A 20,842-nucleotide genomic window follows, 5' to 3' on the forward strand; every position below is an offset into this window, starting at 1 on the left:
TTTGTAGTTGTAGTTTTTTAATCTGCAAAAACTAATTGTAATGCATCCAAAGTTTTTTTCCCTTATTTTAAAGGCTGTTTTACAATAACATCCATCTGTGGGAAAATATTTTTACAACCTATTTTATTTTTTTCTATATTATCAGGTGTCCTTCAAGCCCCCAAACTAGTATTGATGAGAGTTATTTCAGGCCAATATGTCATCTCCTAAGAGTATTTTGAATATTTAAGGTAAATAGGAAAGAAAACAAAGGAATGAATGTAAATACTAGAAGATAAGTCAAAACCCTCTTTATGTAAGAATAATTTGGGGGGGAGAAAAGTTATTTTTGTTTATTTTTATTATATTCAAAATATGTAACAGATAGTTTTGTAGTGATGAAGCAGAGTATCAAAGGATGGCAGTGTCTAAAAGCAGCAGTTAACAATGAAATGACACTGTGTGGTTTGACCAAATGTCCTACTGCTTTACCATCTCTGTGCTATATTTATGAGAAAATTATCAGTATTCTGAATTGAGACAAAATGATTTGTCATTAGCTAAACTTGTCCTTCGACCACATTGATGTTTGTTTTTAGAATCAAATCTCTGTTTCCCTTACATGTTCTCAAGATTGTAGATGAGTCCTCCAGCGTGTTCCCAACTAAGACATTGCTTTCCCATGACAGAGTGGACCTACTTCACACAGTTGTCATGCCATTTTTCTATGTGTGAAGTGAAATGCATTCAGATTTCAGTATGATGGCACCATGGATTCAGTTTGTATCTCCTGGAGGTTAGCAGTAATGAGGTACATTAGGTGCTCCACCTTTATTGCTTTTATTATCATCTTTACCAACTCCCTGATGTATAGGGAAAAAAAAACAGTATCACTTGATTGTGGATTAGAAGAGGCATAAATTATTGGCAGGAATGAATTATTGCCAATTATTAAAAAAATAAGTGGCTGTTTATATCCAACCTTTTCTAGGCAGCCTTATTTTATAACCAGGTGTTCGTTCATATATTGTGATTGATCAGGGAACAAAGTATTCACCTGCAAATTAAAAAGGAATACCTTAGTACAAGTAAGTATCATGGTCATTTTAGAAAGGGTACAAAAGGAAACTCCCCAGACTTTCCACTTTTTATCTATCCATACAAATTGCTTCTTTAACATAATGCTAAATAACTGATTCTTCCAGTTTTCTTCACTTAAGCTTCAGAAACTCTCATGAAGTACAAGCCTGAGGGGGGTAGTTGGGGCAGTGGTCACCACCAGCAAGGCCACAGTCACTGTTTGTAGGGTGCAAGGACCTCAAGTACTGGAGGGGAGGAGTGAATGCAGGTGGCAAGACCTGTTGTCACAGGTTGCTAATCTTCAAGCCACCTACCTCTTTGCAAGTGACAATTAAAAAAGAAAATGAGCCATGCAAGACTCTATGACTAAACCAGGTATTCCTCATCAGTTGTTATTGATGTTATGATTCCATAGTCATAAAAAGAAATCAAATTTGAACACTTGTTACTATGCTGGTATTTTAGAATATTGGGATAACATTCATGTACTAAAGTGAATTTCTTTTCCATAAAAACATTATCATATATGAAGGAAAAGATTAGTGTATTCAAATATCACAAAATATATTAATAACCTAAGTTTACAAATGTAACTGATATAAAGATATTTAGAAATTTGAGGCTCTAGTATAAAAAATATATTTATTTTTAAAATTATACATCCTTTTGTAAACATGGTATTATGTGGTTAAAAACTATTAATTATGAATAAATTTAAATTTATATCTTGGCTTTTTTTAGAGTTTCTAAAATTTATTTTTTTAAAAAGAGAGAGGCTTTTTTAATTACAGGAATTTGAATTAAGCTGTCTGTCTTGGAGCACATCACTTTAAAACTGATGAAGGATATTCTAATGTTCTCAGGTGTATGCTTACATTAGTCATGGATACATGAACAGTTATTCTAATAGAAGAGCGTGTCAGATATTTTTATTAAAGATATCTCTTCAGAAAACCTTTGCACACAGCACAACCTAAAATCTTTAAGTAATAGGTTGTGCAATCTGATGTAATTACTTTTGTAGTAACCAAACCATAGCCTTTGTTCATGAAACAAATGATATACCATGCTTTCAGAATCAAGGTGAATATAGCTGTGTCTAAAGGTTTAATGAGACCAACATATCTCACTTGGACTATTTCAAGAAAAGAAGCTCATGTTGTAACGATTAAAAAGGAGACAGACATTTTATTCTGGACAAAGCTGAAAAATAGTGCAACAGGTTCCTTATCCGCAATGGAAGCCCTCACAGAGACTAGTGCTGTATACTCTGGTTTGCCCTGAGGCATATCAGATTCCTGCATTAATACCATGGAGAAAAAGGGCAGATTTTTTAATCTCATAAAGTATAAAAAAGGTAATAAAATACCCAGTGGGTTCATAGAAAAGCTTTAGAGAATTGAAGTATTCTCTGGTCATAACTGTACAGTTAGATAAGAAGACGTATCTTATACGTGAAAGAGATTAGCCAATGAAGAGAAGGAAACTCTTTTGACATGCTTGCAGAGTCATTCAAGAGAGTCTTATTATGATTGATAGAATGTTGTAATTTGTGGGGTTAATTCATTGTATCAGGACTGAGACTATTATGGCCACCTTTTGTATAATGCACATGAAAATATTCAACATCTAGTCGATGGCTCTTCACTCTCATTCTTAGAATCAAAAAGTGTTTTCAGATGTATACCATCCTGTCAACAGTGTTTTCTCTTTGTTGATTTTGTTCTGTAAAAATAATTCTTACATAACAAAACTCCCTCTAAAGTAATCCTCTTGTGGCAACATGGGTTCTGTTGGTCTCCCTCAGCTTTGTTCCAGCTACCCATACACTGTTATTGCTACCCGGATGGCCCCTGCCCATTAGAATGCTTTCAAAGTATAGAACTGTTAGAAACTTAGGAGAGTTTCTTAAACTTGTTGTTCCAATAGTAGGAAATGATAAGAATTCCATGGCAGATCGGGTAGGATGGTATTAAGTAATATAACCAAATAATATCACATAAACCTCATTATCCCCTCCTTCTATAATTCATTCTCATCTTTATTTTTTATGTTTCTATCATTATAATAATCTGTGTGTCATGATGAAAAGCTGGGAGTTGTCAGGAAGCAATGGAAGAACAAAGCTGGAAGGATCAACTTTACTCATAGTATGGACCTGGTTTTTCTCCAAAAATCAACATGTTCTTTTTTTTTTTTTTCTTGTCATGCTTGAGATTTGTTGGCACTTCTTGCCATGAAAAAACATCCTTCAACAACAACAAAAATTTCCAAATTTATGAGGATCCTCTTGACCTATGAGTAGTGATGTCATTATTTGGACCCCTCTCTGTTGCCAGTGTTGACAAATGAGTCAATGATCAAATTAACATAATCTCAAAATATCTATCAGAGGAATGGTAAAAACAACATGTTTTCAGGAAAGAAATCTAGGTTGTTACAAGATGGCCTTAGTTGATAAATAAGCATGTTAGGGAAAGTTCCAGTACCCGATTCAGAAGAACAATAATACATTTAGTTCCAGAACACCCTGCTGCTTTCTGGTGAATTCAGTATAATGCCCTTGCCTGCTTTTTAAGTTTTTCTCAATTTAAACAAACTCAAGTTGGTGGTAGATGTGATGATGAACACATATCACTGAATGCCTATACTCAGTGAACAGACAAACCTTTAGTGAGATTAGAAGCTGTAAGAGAGGGCTCTGTTTTCTTTCCCTTCATACTCTTTGCTGTAGAATTCCTGATGCAGGGGGTGGCGTGCACCATCAAAATAGATGAGGACCCTCATCAAAATTAGGGAGTGGTTCCTTAGGTGTGCCATTAGGAGGAGCTCTTGGCATGTCCCCCACACAGGTTTGAGTTCCCATTACTATAAGGGCAAAACACTCCATTCCATAAGTGCATGAGTCCTTCCATGTACCTGTGACTCCTGCCTTAAGTACAATAATGTTCTGTTCAATGATTTTTTTCATTTCTGATGAAAATTAGTGGTGGTGATGTGGCGCTTTGTTTTTTGAGGTAGCCTCACATATTAATCCCTGTGCAATATGGGAATATAATATACAAAGTATACAGAGAAGCAGAATCCCATGTGCTGTCTTGATTCTATCACATACTAACCTGGGGTCCACTCTTAAGCCTTCACACATTCATGGGTATCTTGAATATGTCCAATATATATTATGTGTTTAGGAAATGTTTTTCCTATTCTTTATTAAATTTATTTTATTAGAGTATAGTATATGGAGAATTTCATAGATTGTCTTTTAAAAATATTTTCAGTTGTAGATGGACATAATACCTTTATTTTAATTATTTTTTAATGGGTGCTGAGGCTCAAACTCAGTGCCTCACTCATGCTAGACTAGTGCTCTGCCACTGAGCCACAGCCACAGCCCTACAGATTGTCTTTTTGATATATTATTTATAAATTTCTCTAATTTTAGATAAAGCTAGAAATAAAAGCATTGTTAATCACTTTTAGGTCTTCAGATACTTTTAGAAATCTATAGCTATCACACTAAGATGCCTTTTTTTGGATTTGTTTCTGCTTCTATTACCTACTAGAAATGAAGGCAAAAATGCTTTATTGGAGAGAAATTCTCATGCTAACCTAATATAGTGCTTTCATTTCACATTTTCATAATGTGGATAATAGTCTTATTACTATAAAGTACCTTTTTGGATCATCTGATTTTTATTGTGTGTAAAGTGCTATTCTCTGAAACTATTGACCAATATACTGCATTTAAACCACATTACACAAAAACAGTGTTCCAGTCATATGCTATGATACTTACTTTTGAGTTATTTCTGTAAATTATAATGGTGCCTATTAAGTTTTTTGTTTTGTTGTTTTTGTTTTCTTTTTTTGAAATATAAGGCTACTTGTGTCAGAAAAAGAGTGGTCCTGTGGTTATTGTTCACTGGGAATTTTAAACCACATGCCCACTGTATGGTTTATTTTCATTGCCTGTCTCTGGAAGCTGTATCCATAGCAATACTTCTCCTCTTAAAGATGCCCTATTTTCAAGGGGACGACTATAATTGGAATTTCTAGAAAGCTCAGTGGTAGTGATTGAATGCTTTTAATTTTCATGTGATCCTCCTGGATAACTGAGCCCAAATCAAGAACTTTTGAAAATACATTAAAAACTATATAAATCTACCTTTGGCAGGCTGTTTTAACTGTCTGCCAAAGAATGCACTCTCTAGTCAAGGCAAAGTTTGGGAGTATGTAGAAGATTTAGCAGTTGTAATTTAATGACACCATATGAATTAAGTTCATTTGTGGCACTTTACAAATTACAGGTATCACTTTGATCTTAGTGGTTGGGTTCTTAGGAATATCTTAATTTATGTCAGCAAATGTATTTCTCCTATGATAGCCCCTGATAACATGGTGGAGAATTGGAATTGGCTCTGGGTTTCACATGAGGTGACTAAACCAGTGACTCTCTATTTGATTATAATCATACTGCTAAGGTCAAGAATAGGTGCTAAAATTCATTAAAAGACACCTAACTGATGTTGCTTTGGCAAGTCATGTTTTAGTAGAGATGTCAAGGATGAAGAGCTGGTCCAGCATTTTTAAATGAGGGAATACCATTTCCCAAGCCATGTTTTCTGAGGGGCTACAAGAAATCAAGTGAGACTCGAAAACAGAGAGCAAAGGGACCTTTGGGGAGAGAAAACTATCAGCTTAGGTAACACTGAACCATGTGGGAGCTCGGGGCCAGGTAAAGGAATTTGGGAAACAACTTAAGTAGGGGAGTGAAGTGATCTGATATGAACTTTAAAAGTTTTCTCTGGCACTGATGGGCAGCAAGGCTTTTGCACAGGGAATGAAATCATGGTGATATTAAGCAAATGCAGGGGATACTGGTGTGTTTTGAAACATGAGTGGTGGCAGGGGAGTGGGTGTAAAAAATTCTGATGTCATTAATCCTTGTTTTTTCTACATTTGTGTTGCAATATGAAAACATCAGAAATTTAGTGAAATAACATTGCATCAAGATGACGTCCTCTTTGTCCTTTGCCGTCTTCCCAGTGGGGACCAGCTACCCTTTGTTCAGAAAATCTGTTACAACAAACAGAGTAGCTCTTTGCCTGTGTGATGCTGAGGAAGCCACATTGTCTTAAAGGAACCTGTGATCTACTTGAAAACACAGAGCACATGTAAAAAGTAGGCCCAGCAAGAACCAAGATTGGCATTTTCTTCATTATTATTATTATTATTTTTAGTCCTTGTCAGCTCCTGGCACAGGGATCTCCATGTTTCAGGGATCCTAATATATCTGTTGAAGCAATGAACAGGTAGATTATATGGGAGATATTCTAATTCCTGAGCCAGTCACCACAGGAATCCTGGACCTCCCTGTAGATTGCCAGGAAAATTCCAGGAAGAGTGTATGTCTGCACCAGGTCTGGGAGGTTAGCTGGCATTCTAATTTCTGGAGAAGAGGCACAGTTGGAAGAACATTGCACAGACAAGCTGCTCTGCATGCAAAGTGAGAAGCATGAATAAGCCTTGTTCCTGTTTGCCAGATAGGATGGGGCAGCCTGGTGTGGTTGGAAGTGGGGCAAAGAGACACATTCCTGGCTAAAGAACTGGTGAACGGCAGGCGGATCAGGATGGATCGTGCGGCTTCAGTTGACAGAGGATACAAATTTTCAGAATGATCATTTAAAATTTTCTTCAATATTTGATGGGAGGGTTTATAAATAAAGGGTTAAAACGGGGCCTAAAAGCGGTTTTTGGAAATTTTCTCTGAAACGGCAGTGCTATCATCCTTTCTATTTTCCCAGGTTTTTTGAGCTACAATGCTCCATACATAGCTTCAGGAATTATCTTCCTCTATAAACCCTGCCCTTTGTTTTGAGTCAACAGGGTATGGTGGCTCCTGGCTGCTGGATGAGTAACATGAATTGAAATTGAGTGAAAAGTACTGGTCATGACCTTCAGGCCAGTACTTGCCTGTTAATATATAGTTGTCCCTCGATAACTCTGTGAGAGTAATTCTAGTGCTGCCCCTTAGATACCCAAATTCCAGGATGTTCTCATCACTTGTGTAAAGTGACATAGAATTTATATAAAACTTACATTCTCTCACATACTATAAATAACCTTCGGATTACTTATGATACATAATACAATGTAAATGGTTGTGATATTTGCATTATTTAGGGAATAATGATCAGGAAAAAAAAGTCTGTACCTGTTCCTTTATAAAGGCAACTATCATGAGCCAAGTACATATTACATAATCCACCCTTGGTGGAACCTGTGGATACAGAAGGCCAATTGTTTATATGTATAGAAATATATCTTCTGAATAAATTTGGAATCTGCCCAAGAAGGATATATCCAGTTTTGTTAAATGAACACTCACCTTTTTTAGTTGTTGTTGTTGTTACCAGGGATTGAACTCAGGTGTACTGAACCACTGAGCCACATCCCCAGCCCTATTTTGTATTTTATTAGAGAAAGAGTCTCACCAAGTTGCTTAGCGCCTTGCTTGTGCTGTGGCTGGCTTTGAACTCACAATCCTCCTGCCTCACCTCCCAAGACACTGGGATTACAGGTGTGTGCCACTGCACCAGGCAAATATTCCCCTTCTAAGCCTCACTTAAGATTCACCTCCATTATGAAATATTTTCCCAACCAAATTAAATTTCTCTGAACTTTCATTTCTATTTCTGAACAAATGGCACATGGGTTTGGGGGATGGGAGATACACAGGAAATCTAGATAAAGAAATATGGCTTCTTGCAGGGAGTGTCGAAGGATGGGAGAAGCATGGCTCCCTGTGGTCTGCACTCCTCACTGGAGTCCCTTTCACTTGGCCATGGCACTTTTCCCAGGGATGGTAAGGGCATGTAAGCATATGTTGGTTTTTCCAGCTTCAGGATCCTTAAGTAAAATACACAGGCTGAATATAGAAAAAAGATCTATAGATACGGGATATGAGAGGTGTGAAGAAAACACACAATTGGCTGGTACAGTGGTGAATGCCTGTAATCCCAAGGGCTCAGGAGGCTGAGACAGGAGCCTCCTGAGCCCCGATCACAAATTCAGAGCTAGCTTCAGCAAAAGTGAGGCACTAAGCAACTCAGTGAGACTCTGTCTCTAAATAAAATACAAAATAGGGCTGGGAATGTGGCTCAGTGGTTGAGTATCCCTGAGTTCAATCCCAGGTACCAAAAGAAAAAAAAAAAAAAAAGACAACACACAATTGGAGATCAGAGACAGGGACAACACAATGTGCTGTAGTGTGAGTGTGAAGGAAGTTTCCACTGAAAAGATGATACTTGCAGAACAGCAGAGACCAGGAGGAGAGTTCCTTATAGGTAATAGCTTGGTGGTCTTTGCATATCAGAACAAGGTGTGGTGGTAGGAGCAGAGTTTGTGTTCAGGAATGGTTTTCAAATGAAAACTACGACCCTTAAAATACATTTACTACTTGTCATTCAACTTTTGAAAATTTCCCATTATATCAATTATAAATCAAAAACTCTTATTTGTTATTCAAGGAATATAAATGAATGTGAAACTGATGTTAAAGAAAATGGAAAAGGCTACCGTGTGAAGGTGCTAAAATTCCAATGTGAAACTGAATCACCATTGGTATCATTATTTCTAGGTGACATGTCATCTGGACACGGGGAGGTATTTTACAGGAAAAAAATGTGTGAAGAGGAAAGGAAAAGTAGATCCTTGAAGGTCTGGACAGCAGTCTGCCCAGTGCTGTTCTCTCAGTGCCATTGGGGATATAGGGACATTCCGTTTATTATGGGAAATCATTATTGTCTGCAATAAAAATATTCATCCTGTAAGTCTTACATAAGAAAGATCAAACTAAAAAGTGTACATAGATTACTCTATAAGCATCTTAATGTCTTTGTTTCTTCTCTCTGCCTGTATATACTGTAATATTAATAAATGCAGCATTTTAATGAGCTTTGACTGAATTACGTTCAGAGAGTTGGTGCAGGATGTTCCTTGGAGACACATAACTGAAGTTTCCAGTTTCTGGAGGAAAGTCTGTTCCTCATTAGCTGGGACAGCTAAGAGCATGCTTGCTCAGAAGAGTGGGAGCTGCAGCATGAGCCCACCTGTGCCACAACAGGACGAGGCCTTGTCTCTGCCCTGCTGTGGAGTAACCCCAGGGCTTTCATTAAAAGTGTCAGGCGGTTTCCCCAGAGCAAGTGCTGATGGCATGTCATGTTGGTGTCTCTGGAGGAGCTGCGCTGACACCTACTAATAGTCTGACAAACGGTTAAGTAGCTGTTTCAGCTTGGGTTGAGGAATCAAGCATGCCATACCTGAGCATGGAGCCCAGAGCATGTGTTCTCTCTGTATTCAGTGTTGTTCTATGTTGGCAGGCTCTACCCCATCTAAATCCCCTGCAGAGTACATTTCAGAGAAAACTGTTTTTTAAATAAGCCAGAATCTTTTTGCAGATGGATTTGTGCGATCATTTGATTTTTGACTGCCTAGCATCTAAAATCCCTCTTATATTAGAGGAGTTTCCCATTGCATCTGGAGGAGACCATTTCAGAACCCACTTGCATTTAGAAAGACTGGAAAGCCTAGTCTCCCTTTCTGAGCTCTGATACTGGGGCATGGGTGCATGGCTAGGCAGATGTTTCATAGGAGGCCTTTGTGCATCAAACAAAGCAAAGAAGCAGGAAAAGAGAATTCATATTAGAAGAAGCCACAGGCAGGGTTTAGAGACAGGAGTATCCTTTAGGATTATAATATAATATAATACTAGCTATTATAATAGCATTAGCTATTACAATATAATACTAACTATTATAATACTATGTGCTTAAGTTATTCTTTGGTGGACAGCAACTTTTTTATTGTGATTTTCCAGGCTTTGCAGGTGTTCTGAGAGCTGAATTATTTAAATAAATTCTTTTTCTATGAAATTTAGACAGGGCTTCTTTCCATTGTTTGCAGTTAAGACCCAAACTCACTCATTTAGACCTGTGATTTGATTGTTGTCTAGTGGTAACTGACCACTAACGGTGTCCAATGGCACTGACTTAAAAGGTTTGGCCAGGTATCCAAGTGTCTAGACTACAAGTCAGTGGAATGGAATCTTCTGTTTCAAACTGAACCTCAACCATGCATCTGCTCTTCTCCATTTTCTTAAAAAAAAATATTATCCTCATGAAGGCTCCTGTATACTTAGTCTCTCTCTCAATACGCAGTACCTCAGAGCTCCTGGTTATTAAGTGAATTAGATGTTGGTTCATTGACCTGAATAGCAGGTCAACAGGTCAAGAGGCGCAAGCACTCTCTGCATTAGGCCCTGGCCCAGGACTCCTTGGCATTTGTTGGAGAAGCATCTGTCCTTATGCCCTCAATTAATTTAGCATGCACGGCTTTGTAAAGTACCAATGTGCTGGGGACACAGGCAATGAGTTCATGTTGTAAGGATATTATGGGGCTATTCATTCTTTCCCTGACAGTTCCAATTCTACATTCCCTCTGCCAAATCTGACAAAAGGGAAGAGAATTTTTGGTAGCACTCTGAATTCAACTTCAGATTTAGAATTATCTTACTTTTGTGTGGGGGGTTTTGGAGGGTGTGGGAGATAGGGCAGAAAAAAAGAAGAGATGAGAAGTAAGGGATGAGCTTAAGATATTTTAAGATACAATTCCCAAACTATTTCATTGAATTATGTGTCTGTATGTTTCATAGCACCAAAAATGTAACTCACGTGGTCTTACAATACACTTGAGTATATAGAATCATACATGTTTGTGGTCAGTAAAAGCAGCATTTTAAATCTTAAACAGTCATTTCTACACTTCTTTTGCATGTCTTCTCACAGCCATGTAAATGATGGAAGTTTTCATAGGCTTTTAATTGTAGAAGAGTAACCATCCATTCTGACCTAAAGAAAGTTTAGGATCTAAGCAGAGATGTGCTCCATTTTCCCTTTTGTTTCCAGCTGACATATAGTAACAGTTTTATAATACAGGGTGATGTTTTGATAAATACAGTGTGTAATAATTAAATCAGGGCACTTACCATATTTATAGATTAATCATTTATTATTGGTGAGAAACTTCAATATCCTTCCTTCTTTCTGCTTTGAAATATATTCAATGCAATGTTGTCAACTGTAGTTTCTCTGTTAATGCGGGAGAAGCTGGAATGCATTCCTCCTGCCTAACTGTGACTTTATACTTCTTGATGAATCTTCCCCACTCAGCTGTCACTCCTACCCTGCCCAGCCTCTAGTCACTACTAGAGCAGCTTCTTTAGATTTCATGTGAATTGAGATCATGCAGTATTTCTTTCTGTGCCTAAATTATTTCATAAAATTGTCCTCCCAGTTAATCCATGCTGTGGCAAAAAAAAAAAAACCAACTAAGTATCATCTGTATTATGGCTGAATATTATTCATGTATGTATATGTGCCACATTTTTTTATCCACTCATCCATCGATGGAACCTTATTTTGATTTCTTGACTACTGTGAATAGTGTTACAATAAACATGGGAGTACAAATATTTCTTCAATATATTGACTTCATTTCCTTTAAATATATACCTAATAATGGAATGCTGGATCATGTGATAGATATACTTTTGACTTTTTGAGGAACCTGTGAATTTTATAAGGAATATATTAATGTACATCCCTCCAGCTGTGCATAAGAGTTCCCTTTCTACACACACACACACACACACACACACACACACACACACTTTATTTATTTTGATACTAGCTATTCTAACTAGGGCAAGGTGATAGCTCATTGTGGCTTCAGTTGGCATTTCTCTGGTGATTAATACTAGTGAACATTCATATATTTGTTGGCCATTTGCATGTCTTCTTTTGAGAATTCTTTTTTTTTTTTTTTTAGATCTTTTACTCATTTTTAAATTGGATTGTGTGTGGGCTTTGAGGTTTTGGTTTTTTTTGTTTTGTTTCTGATGTTTATTTTTGCTATTGAGTTTATTTTAAAAATAAAACAAAGAAGTGGATCCTCTCTCAGGTCAAACCGATAGTCTTCCTGTGAGACCTGAATGGTTACTGACTTTCAGCTGTATCTGAGCTGAGTTGGGTATTGTGTATCAGGTCCTAGGTTGTTAAAAGATGCAAAAAGACCTATAGACTTTGTATACCTTCCACTTTCCCAAAGAGGGCTTCCAAAGAGCTTTCTAGAAAAGTAGTCTCACCTTCCCTCTTTTACCAAACATGAAATTTTCATTGTTGGAAAACTACATGGCTTTTGTTTACTGTGCTTTTGACCCTTTGTGGACTCATTTGTCATTGACTAATGTCTGTTCTCTTGCCAGGAAAGAGTGATCCTTTTTGCTTGTTGGAAGTAGGCAATGACCGGCTTCAGACACATACCATTTACAAAAACCTCAACCCAGAGTGGAACAAAGTTTTTACATTGTAAGTGCTTTAGCCTCTCAAATACAGAGGAGTGGCTTTACTTAAAGCAATTATCCTTGATATGTTTGGGGCAGGCTGGGGCTCTTGAGTGGAACTTTTTGTCCATTTTTATGTGCAAAGAGTGAATTTTATTGTTTCTTTTTCCTTAAAACCTTTTATACTTTTATTTTATGGAGTGTGGTGTTAATAATAGAAGAGACCATTTGGAGCTGCAAGGGAGTGTTATAGAAGGCATTTGTAAAGTAGATCTTTCAAGTGACTAAATTAATCTGTGGGTATATAGAAGCCTCCATGTATCTAAACCAATTCATTCCTCAGTTAAATAAAGTCACAAATGGAGACCTGCCTTAAATTCAAGGAGCTTGTATGCTCTAACATTACCTTAAATGCCTGAAAGCTTGTATTATGCCAGAGTCATTAGGAAACACATATTATTTGTGAATCTTTAATGACTCCCAGAGCCTCCTTCTATTTATATTTAGCTGAATGACCCAATCCATAGCAATGCCCTGCCCACTCCATCAAACTTGTCTATTAAGGAGGCAGGATATACTTAATTTCCTACTTTAGATTTCAAGGTACCTGACCATCAAGGGATGGCCCCTGTTGAATTTGGGTGAAATGATGGTACATTATCCTCACAAAGCTGAATAAATGCTTAGTCTACAAAAGTCTAATTTGCTTGTGTGGTTTTGATGATATTAATAGAAGTCTCCTAAGGACCAATGAGAAAGTGGATCAGCTCTGCCAACAGGTCTGCCAGTGGCCAGGAATAAGAGTGTCTTGTCTCTCTAACACATTGTCAGTGATCGTGGCTCTATTTTCATTTTCACTGGTGTCTGCCTTATGGTCAACAACAACAACAACAACAAAAAAGTTTCTAAATATGCCTTGGATTTTTGGCATTTGTGTTTCGACCACAGGAAGCTTTCTCACTATTTCATTAAATGTGAATTTTACCTTTCCTTTTCATTAACTCAAAGAAAATGTGATGCTTACTTTTCTCATTTCGAAGCAACTTTCTGAAATCATTTCCCTTTCCCTCTCACTCTTTCTCTCCTTTATTCTGCTCCTCTAACAGTTGCACCCTCAAGTGCACATCTACATGGAAAGAAAATGTCAGTAAAAAAGTTGACTTGATTTTTTTTTTTTCATGTGGATGTCTGAGTCTTCTATGATGGAAGGCTTGGGAATACAGTCAGTTTGATTTAATTTTTAGAATTTAATTAAATGGTAGTTTTATACTCTGAGGACACACAGACTTAATTAGTGAAACGGTGTTTTCAGATCTTCATGCAACAGACTTTCACTTGTGTGTTTTTGTGTATAAGACCTGATATTTCTTGTTTCAGTCCCATTAAAGACATCCATGATGTTTTGGAAGTGACAGTGTTTGATGAAGATGGAGATAAACCCCCTGATTTTCTTGGAAAAGTTGCCATTCCCTTGCTGTCTGTAAGTTCCTTTCGTTCATCAACAATTTGCAAGTTATTTAACAATTGATGAGTTTCTGTGATCCAGAGCTGCTTTGTCCTTGTCAGTGCTAGAAAAAAGAAATATTCTTGTAGCTATAAAAGCAAACTACCGCTTTATTCCTTTTCCTTAAGTTTGAGTTATAAAGAGACATCATCTTTTCTGTGTCAGTCCAGTATTGATTTAATCAACCACAACATTTTGTCCAGTCTGTCAATTCACTCTCAGTCTTTCTCTCCATTTTTAAGCTTGGAGTTTCCATTTGATTTCAAGGAATATGGATCTACAACTCAGATTTGCATTTATTAATGGAAAACATGTATTTCTTTATACCTCCTCACCCTATGTTTCCTCAAAATTAAATTGTTGCTAACTGTACCTTCATTCTCAGCTCTGCGGAAGACCTTTTATCCCAAAGTTCCATTTGTATTTATTGTTTTTTACTTGGCCTGTTCATTTTCAGCCTCCAAAAATATTTTGTGGAAGAAAGCAAAGATGTCTCTTAGAAATGGGAGAGTGTTTCTGTAGTCTGGTTTAAAGAGAACATACGGGGGTCAGCAAAGAGGAAATGCTGAATGAAAAAAAAAATACTTATAAAATACAGCAGAGAAAACATCAAAGAAAGCCAAAAACATGGGGAAAAAGGAAAACTACGGAGCACATTCCCCCATCCATTAAATGGACATTAACATGTAGGTCTGATGAACTGTTCTGAGAGAATTTTATGTTTTTCCTTCAACTGGCAACACGGTTTGTTGTAGACTATGGCTTCATCAGCCTATGAGATTTTATTTCTTCCCAAAGACTTATTTTTCCAAAGCTACTTGTGCATCTTTGTGGATGGAGCACTCTGTAATTCAACCATGAGGTTAGTCTAGCTCACACAATGTTTACAGAGAGGGGAATGCTATACCTCTTAATATCTCTTCGTCTGTTTTTGATCGCTTGGTTAATTTCTCCCCAAGTTCTCATATCCCTGATGTTACTCTAAGAGCCTGCGTGAAGCATCTGCTCCCTTGTACAGCCGGCTCCTGCCAAATGCTCCGAGCTGTCGGCAGCAGACTGCGGGGCTCACAGAGAGGAGGTGGTGATTTGGGATTTCCCCCCTTTTTTATTACAGCGTTGTCAGTTATTCCTGAAAGAATACATGTAACAGGAATATGGGGCACACTTTTAGAGACCCTAAAGGTACTAGGAGAAAAAGGTCTTCTTTATAATTCACTTTCCTCCATTCACTAATTTTTTTTTGACATTTCTCTTCTTACTTTCATGCATAAATCTTAGTAGCACATTTTATTTCTTGCAAGGTGAACACGTTTGCTAATTTTTCAAAACTCTCCCCTTTTGTTTGTAAAAGTTTCATGCCTGTGGTCTACAATTGCAACAACTCACTTAGTCTACTTGCTTCCTTCCCTCTTTCTCTTTTTCTTCCCGCATGCTCTACTTGGCAGATCTAAGAACTTAACTTCAGCTACATCAGGGCTTCTCAACCTTAACACTGTTGACATTTGGAGCCAGAATAGTCTTCATCACATGGAGCTTTCTTGTTGCACTGTAGAATGTCCAGAAACATCTTTGACTTACGTGCTTACATAACTTACTTACATGACTTCCAATGGATAGCAGCTGCCACCCACTACTGCTGTGACAACCAAAGTCATCTGCAGACATTTCCAAAGATCCTGAAGAGTCAGGAAATCCCTCCCAGTGTAGAACCATTGACTTACACTAAATCATTTTTCAAAACATTCCTCCAAAATATAAGGTGAAATGTTTTGTCGAAGAGCTGGTTGAAATACAAATAGCCATTCATCTTGACATTTTTTTCAGGTTCATGATAGCTTTCCTAAGGTCTGTTGATCATTCTGTCCATAGGCATTGATCCAATGTCACTGTGCACCAGGCGCTGTTTTAGGTGACACAGCGCCAATGACGACCTCAGGGGAGTTCTCTCCTCACTTGGAGCTCATGGCTTCAAGATGTGTAGAAGAGGAGACATATACAAAATGACACAAAAATTGTACACAGTATGTTAGATGGGGAAAAATCAGGCAGAGGGAGGAGTGCAATTTTCCATGGCTGGCCAGTGAGAGCCACAAAAAAGGGGACATTTGAACGAGAATATAGATGAGGAAGTGAGTCTTATGATATCTGGGGAAACTTTCATGCAGGTTTCCTGCTTTGCAGCAGGACCTTGATTGTCAGATTCCAGAAATCCCTGGGTACTATTGTGGATGGAATGGTGTGAGTCAGGTGGAGAAAATTGAGATGCAGAACAGGAAAAGACCCTGGAGGACTTGGAAAGCCAAAGTTTGAAGAACTTGGCTTTTTCCTTTTGGAGGATGAGGAACCACAGGGTGTTTCGAGATAGACAGTGCTTGATTTATTTTACTTTATTTGTTTCTAGGATAAATGGGCTGTGGCACATCTGGAAATATATGCCAATATGAAAGGTCTTTGCCTTGTGAAGCAGCATGGCTGGTCCTTTTTCCCCTTACGGATTTTGGAGTCCTTGGCACGGTGCATTGAATATGATACTTCAGCTGCTGCCATTCAGTGTGGCTGATCTGATTCAGATTCATTTCTGATTTATTTTTGATTCTTTGACAGATAAATCGGGGAAGCCATCAGACCCCACAGTGTATCCCTGTGCTTGTCTTGACATCTTATGCTCCACCTGCCATTTCCAAATTAATTGATCTCTAATGTTACATGGAGATATAAATATGTTTTTTTAAATGCTATGACCCTCATTATCACTGGCATACTTTGAGCTGATTATTTCATTGATCCTTCTATATACAAGTAATTCTAACTTGTGGTTTAGAGAGTACATTTTAAAATCTACCTATTTAGATCTAGGATTTTTTTCTTTAGTTTATATACTGATTGATGCCTAACTAGCAAACTCTGTGCTGTACACTTAACGTATGTTGAATCATTAATTCTCTGATGACTTAATAAGACATGCTTTATTGTTATGCCAATATACAAATTAGGAAACCGAGGCACAGAAAGAATCCTATAGCTGCTGAGTGATGGAAGCAGGATTTTAATTTAGGCAGTTTCATATTAGAGCCTGAGCTTCTAAGAAATGTCAGATGGGCACAGTAAAGACCTATGAAATGATTATTGTGCCCAAAGCAGTAGACAAACAAGACCTCAAATAACAAGGGCCCCAGGAAAGGAACTAGACAAATAGGAAGTGAGAAGTATGGATGTAAGCATTTAGAAGACAAGGAGTTGGAACTGGGTCAGGAAGGAATAGGTGTTGGTAGTGACTTCAGTGAGGTCAAAAGGGAAGATCTTCTATGTAGAAGAGATATGTGAGCAGTAAAGCAGAGGAGGGACACATGCTGGGGCTAGGCGGGACCTGTGTCTGGAGCTCAGCATGATTACAGAAGGGGAGGGGGAGGAGGAAGGTTACTCAGGCCTGTGGAGGGTGCAGAGAGGTTTGGCTTATTCTGTCAGCAGGAAGCTGCTGAAAGGTTTTGACTGTGGGACAGAGACATCAGTGCAATTGACTAGGAAGAAAATTTTCCTACAGTATTAAGTAAATCTGAGAGGAATTTACTAAAATTTCCAGAATTAAATAAGCATTAAAGAAAATGCAAGTATCACATTGTATCTTCTTAGGAGAAGAACTTATTTTTTTGGGTGGGGGGGTTAATATGAGAATGTATTATAAAAATGAATTTACTGGTGCTTCACTATCATCTATAGAATACAGAACAATATTCAATAATGTCTCCTTTTATGTTTAAAAACAAATATTTTATTTTAATTTATAATTAACAATTTGTTCCCAATGGAATGGGAACAGTTTTGTGAAAATGAGTTTTTTTATTCAAGTCATAAACTAAAATTTGGCTTATGCTTTTGGAGACAATGCAAACTACATTTTTTTTTAACGTCTAAGTAGAAAGTGCAGAAGGTACTTTAACTTTTAATCTTACTCTAAATGTTAATGTGTTAAGTGCATTTAAGCCTGTTAAATAAAGAGCCTGTTCTAAATTCACTATATCTTTTTAATCAAGGTGAAAGTACTAGCTGACTATTGGTTCATTTAAAATCCATATACTGAAATAAGTATATTTATTAGTGGTGGTGAATTGTTCAAGATGTATATGTACAATTGGTCGTATATCAGGATTAAAAGAATCCAGGCCAGTAAGCCCTCCTTCCATAGATTTTATTTCTCTTAGTTTTGAAAAAAATTAATTATTCTACAGATATGCAAAGCTCTTTAATCAAATACAGGTGATTAAGAATAGTGGGAAACTGAGATTAGACTGCATTACCATCTGAAGACTTCTTCCGTGGCTGGTCAGTGAGAGCAAAAAAGGGGACATATATCTCCTCATTTTCACTTTGCTCCTATACTTTTCTAATCAGTCAATTTACTATATAGTAAACAATATAGTGGAAAGCAATAAGCACATTTGAGATTTTTCAAAATATTTTGGGGAGTAGACATTCTCTTCTAATAATTAGTTGGCTCAATCGATTTATTTAACATGTCTATATCCTCAATTTAAGTGATACTAAACGTGTCTTGAAAATCGGGCTGTATTCTCCTCTAGGTCAGTCCTTTTTATTCACTCATACAATTATTCTCTTAGAGTTATCTAATGGGCCAATTTAAGATGACTAAAGTTTGCCTTACAGACTTGATCTGTAAAATAGGAACAAGCATACATTTATTATTTTCTAATAACCAAGAAAGAATCATCCAAACTTTGAGAGACTGCATTTTGAAACAAACATGAGTCCTTTTGTATGGGTCAGAACAACATGGACACAAGAGTGTCATCACAATAATAGGGCTTTCACAGTGCCATTAGGGGGCCCCAGCACCCTCAGTGGATTCAGGTACTTGATAAGTAGCTGCACCAACAGCAACTTCACCTAGTTTTATGAGACAAATGTTCTGTAGTTGCTTATACCAAATAAATGCCATGCAAATAGCTCTTTACATTTTCAATTAAGTATTTATCTGTACAAGTTTCACCTGTGATGGTTTTGCCCAATTTAATAAACTCATATAATCATAGATTTTTTTAGATTAATGCTGAAATGATAACCATTAAACTAAACAATATTGATATTTAACTTTACGTTAATGGCTTTATCATTAGGTTTAAAACAATGTAAAGTGGTCTGTGGCTAAGATTTTATTTTCTAGGTATAAATTTGATCAGGGAATTCCAAGTGATTAATCTTTGAGGACAGAGGATGAGTAATAAGGAAAAAAAGATGGGTCACCTGAGAGTTTATTTGATAAAGGCAAGACTTGAATCTCAATGTGGACAACGATGGTCATTTCTTAACACAAACTTTCAATTCTCCTTACCCCTTACTCTTATTCCAATAAGTCCATTGGAATAAATAAAAATAAAATAGGGTAATTTTGTCCAGCATCCTGGGAACCTAGGTAATGGCACCTTTAATATGTTTGAATTATCATGAAACTTATGCAGTATATTGACTGGGTAGTATATTGGTTAGGACAGATAGGCTGGGCAGGAGAAGAGAGAAAGGAAGAGAAGGGCCTACTGGGATTTCCCTAACATGGAACAACAACAAGATGGCCTGGGCACCATGGCATACACTTGCAATCCCAGTGGCTGGGGACTCGGGCAAGAGGGTTGAAAATTCAAAGCCAGTCTCGGCAACTTAGCAAGGCCCTAAGCAACTTATTGAGACCCTGACTCAAAATACACAACAAAAAGGAAGGGCTAAGGATGTATTTCAGTGGTTAATCACCCTGGGTTCAATCCCTAGTACCAAATAACATGACAAAAAAACATGGCCATTACACAGTATATCAATGAACATATCGCTTGTGAGAGTAGATGTTGGATAGGCTCAACTTTTCTATTAAATGGAAAAAAAAATCTTACATTGAACAGAGTAAAATCTAAATGCTGCTGCATTGAGATACCTACAACATAGTAATATAAAAATAGATAGTAAAAGTATAGAATACAAATGTAAATAAACAGTGAGTCAAAAACATGATACACTGAGTTATTCTAGTCATTATAAAAAAAGACTGAACTACCAGTAAGATTATAAAAAACATGGACCTGCATATGAATTATTCCCTATTTTCTTTCCTATATAAAATACAAGAAAAAAATTGAAAAAATTAGAATCACCAAATGATAATGTGTATTATTTACCCACGTTTGAAAATACCACAAACAAAAGCAAGCTGTGATGATTCTTGGAGATTGTAATTTTCAAATGTACAAATTTTAAGAACTGTTTATTAGTGAAAATCCCTGTGACAGCCACTGAAAATAAAATACACATATGTATAGAAATTATTCTGCTCAAAAAGCCCATTTAACATGTTCAAATATTGATTGTATGGGTCAAAAATACTTCAATAAATTTCAAAAAAGGCAGAAATTGTACTGTGGTTCCAACACCATAAAAATAGAAATTAAAAAAATCAAAAGAAACACGTGTTGGGCTGGGGATGTGGCTCAAGCGGTAGCTCGCTCGCCTGGCATGTGTGCGGCCCGGGTTCGATCCTCGGCACCACATACGAAGATGTTGTGTCCACCGAAAACTAAAAAATATTTTAAAAATCTCAATCTCTCTCTCTCTCAAAAAAAAAAAAAAAGAAAGAAAGAAAAAGAAACACGTGTTAATGTACTTGGTGGGGAAAAGTAACTAAGTTGGAAACAAACTGCAATCTAGACTACTTAGAAAGTAACAAATACTATACATAAAAACTAAGAGTAAGGGTCAAAAGTATTATTGAAAGGAAATTTTTACCTTGGATGGCTTTGTCACTAAATATAAAGATTAAAAATCAATTATACATCTCAACAAAAGAAACTAGAATAAAACTAAAAAATTTGGGAAGG

At 36.9% G+C, this 20,842-nt stretch overlaps 1 protein-coding gene across 7 annotated transcripts in view; it reads left to right on the forward strand.

The window, feature by feature from the left end:
* The window catches only part of Mctp2 (multiple C2 and transmembrane domain containing 2), a 220,093-nt gene that overhangs the window by 120,187 nt on the left and 79,064 nt on the right, over positions 1-20,842 (forward strand). For all 7 annotated transcript variants that reach the window (XM_078051223.1, XM_078051226.1, XM_078051224.1 and 4 more), the window contains 2 exons: positions 12,386-12,488; positions 13,841-13,943. In XM_078051223.1, the coding sequence (XP_077907349.1) occupies positions 12,386-12,488; positions 13,841-13,943 (206 nt within the window). The remainder of the gene's footprint in view (positions 1-12,385; positions 12,489-13,840; positions 13,944-20,842) is intronic.

Source organism: Ictidomys tridecemlineatus, chromosome 5 (assembly GCF_052094955.1).
Source record: "Ictidomys tridecemlineatus isolate mIctTri1 chromosome 5, mIctTri1.hap1, whole genome shotgun sequence".
Lineage (NCBI taxonomy): Eukaryota > Metazoa > Chordata > Mammalia > Rodentia > Sciuridae > Ictidomys > Ictidomys tridecemlineatus.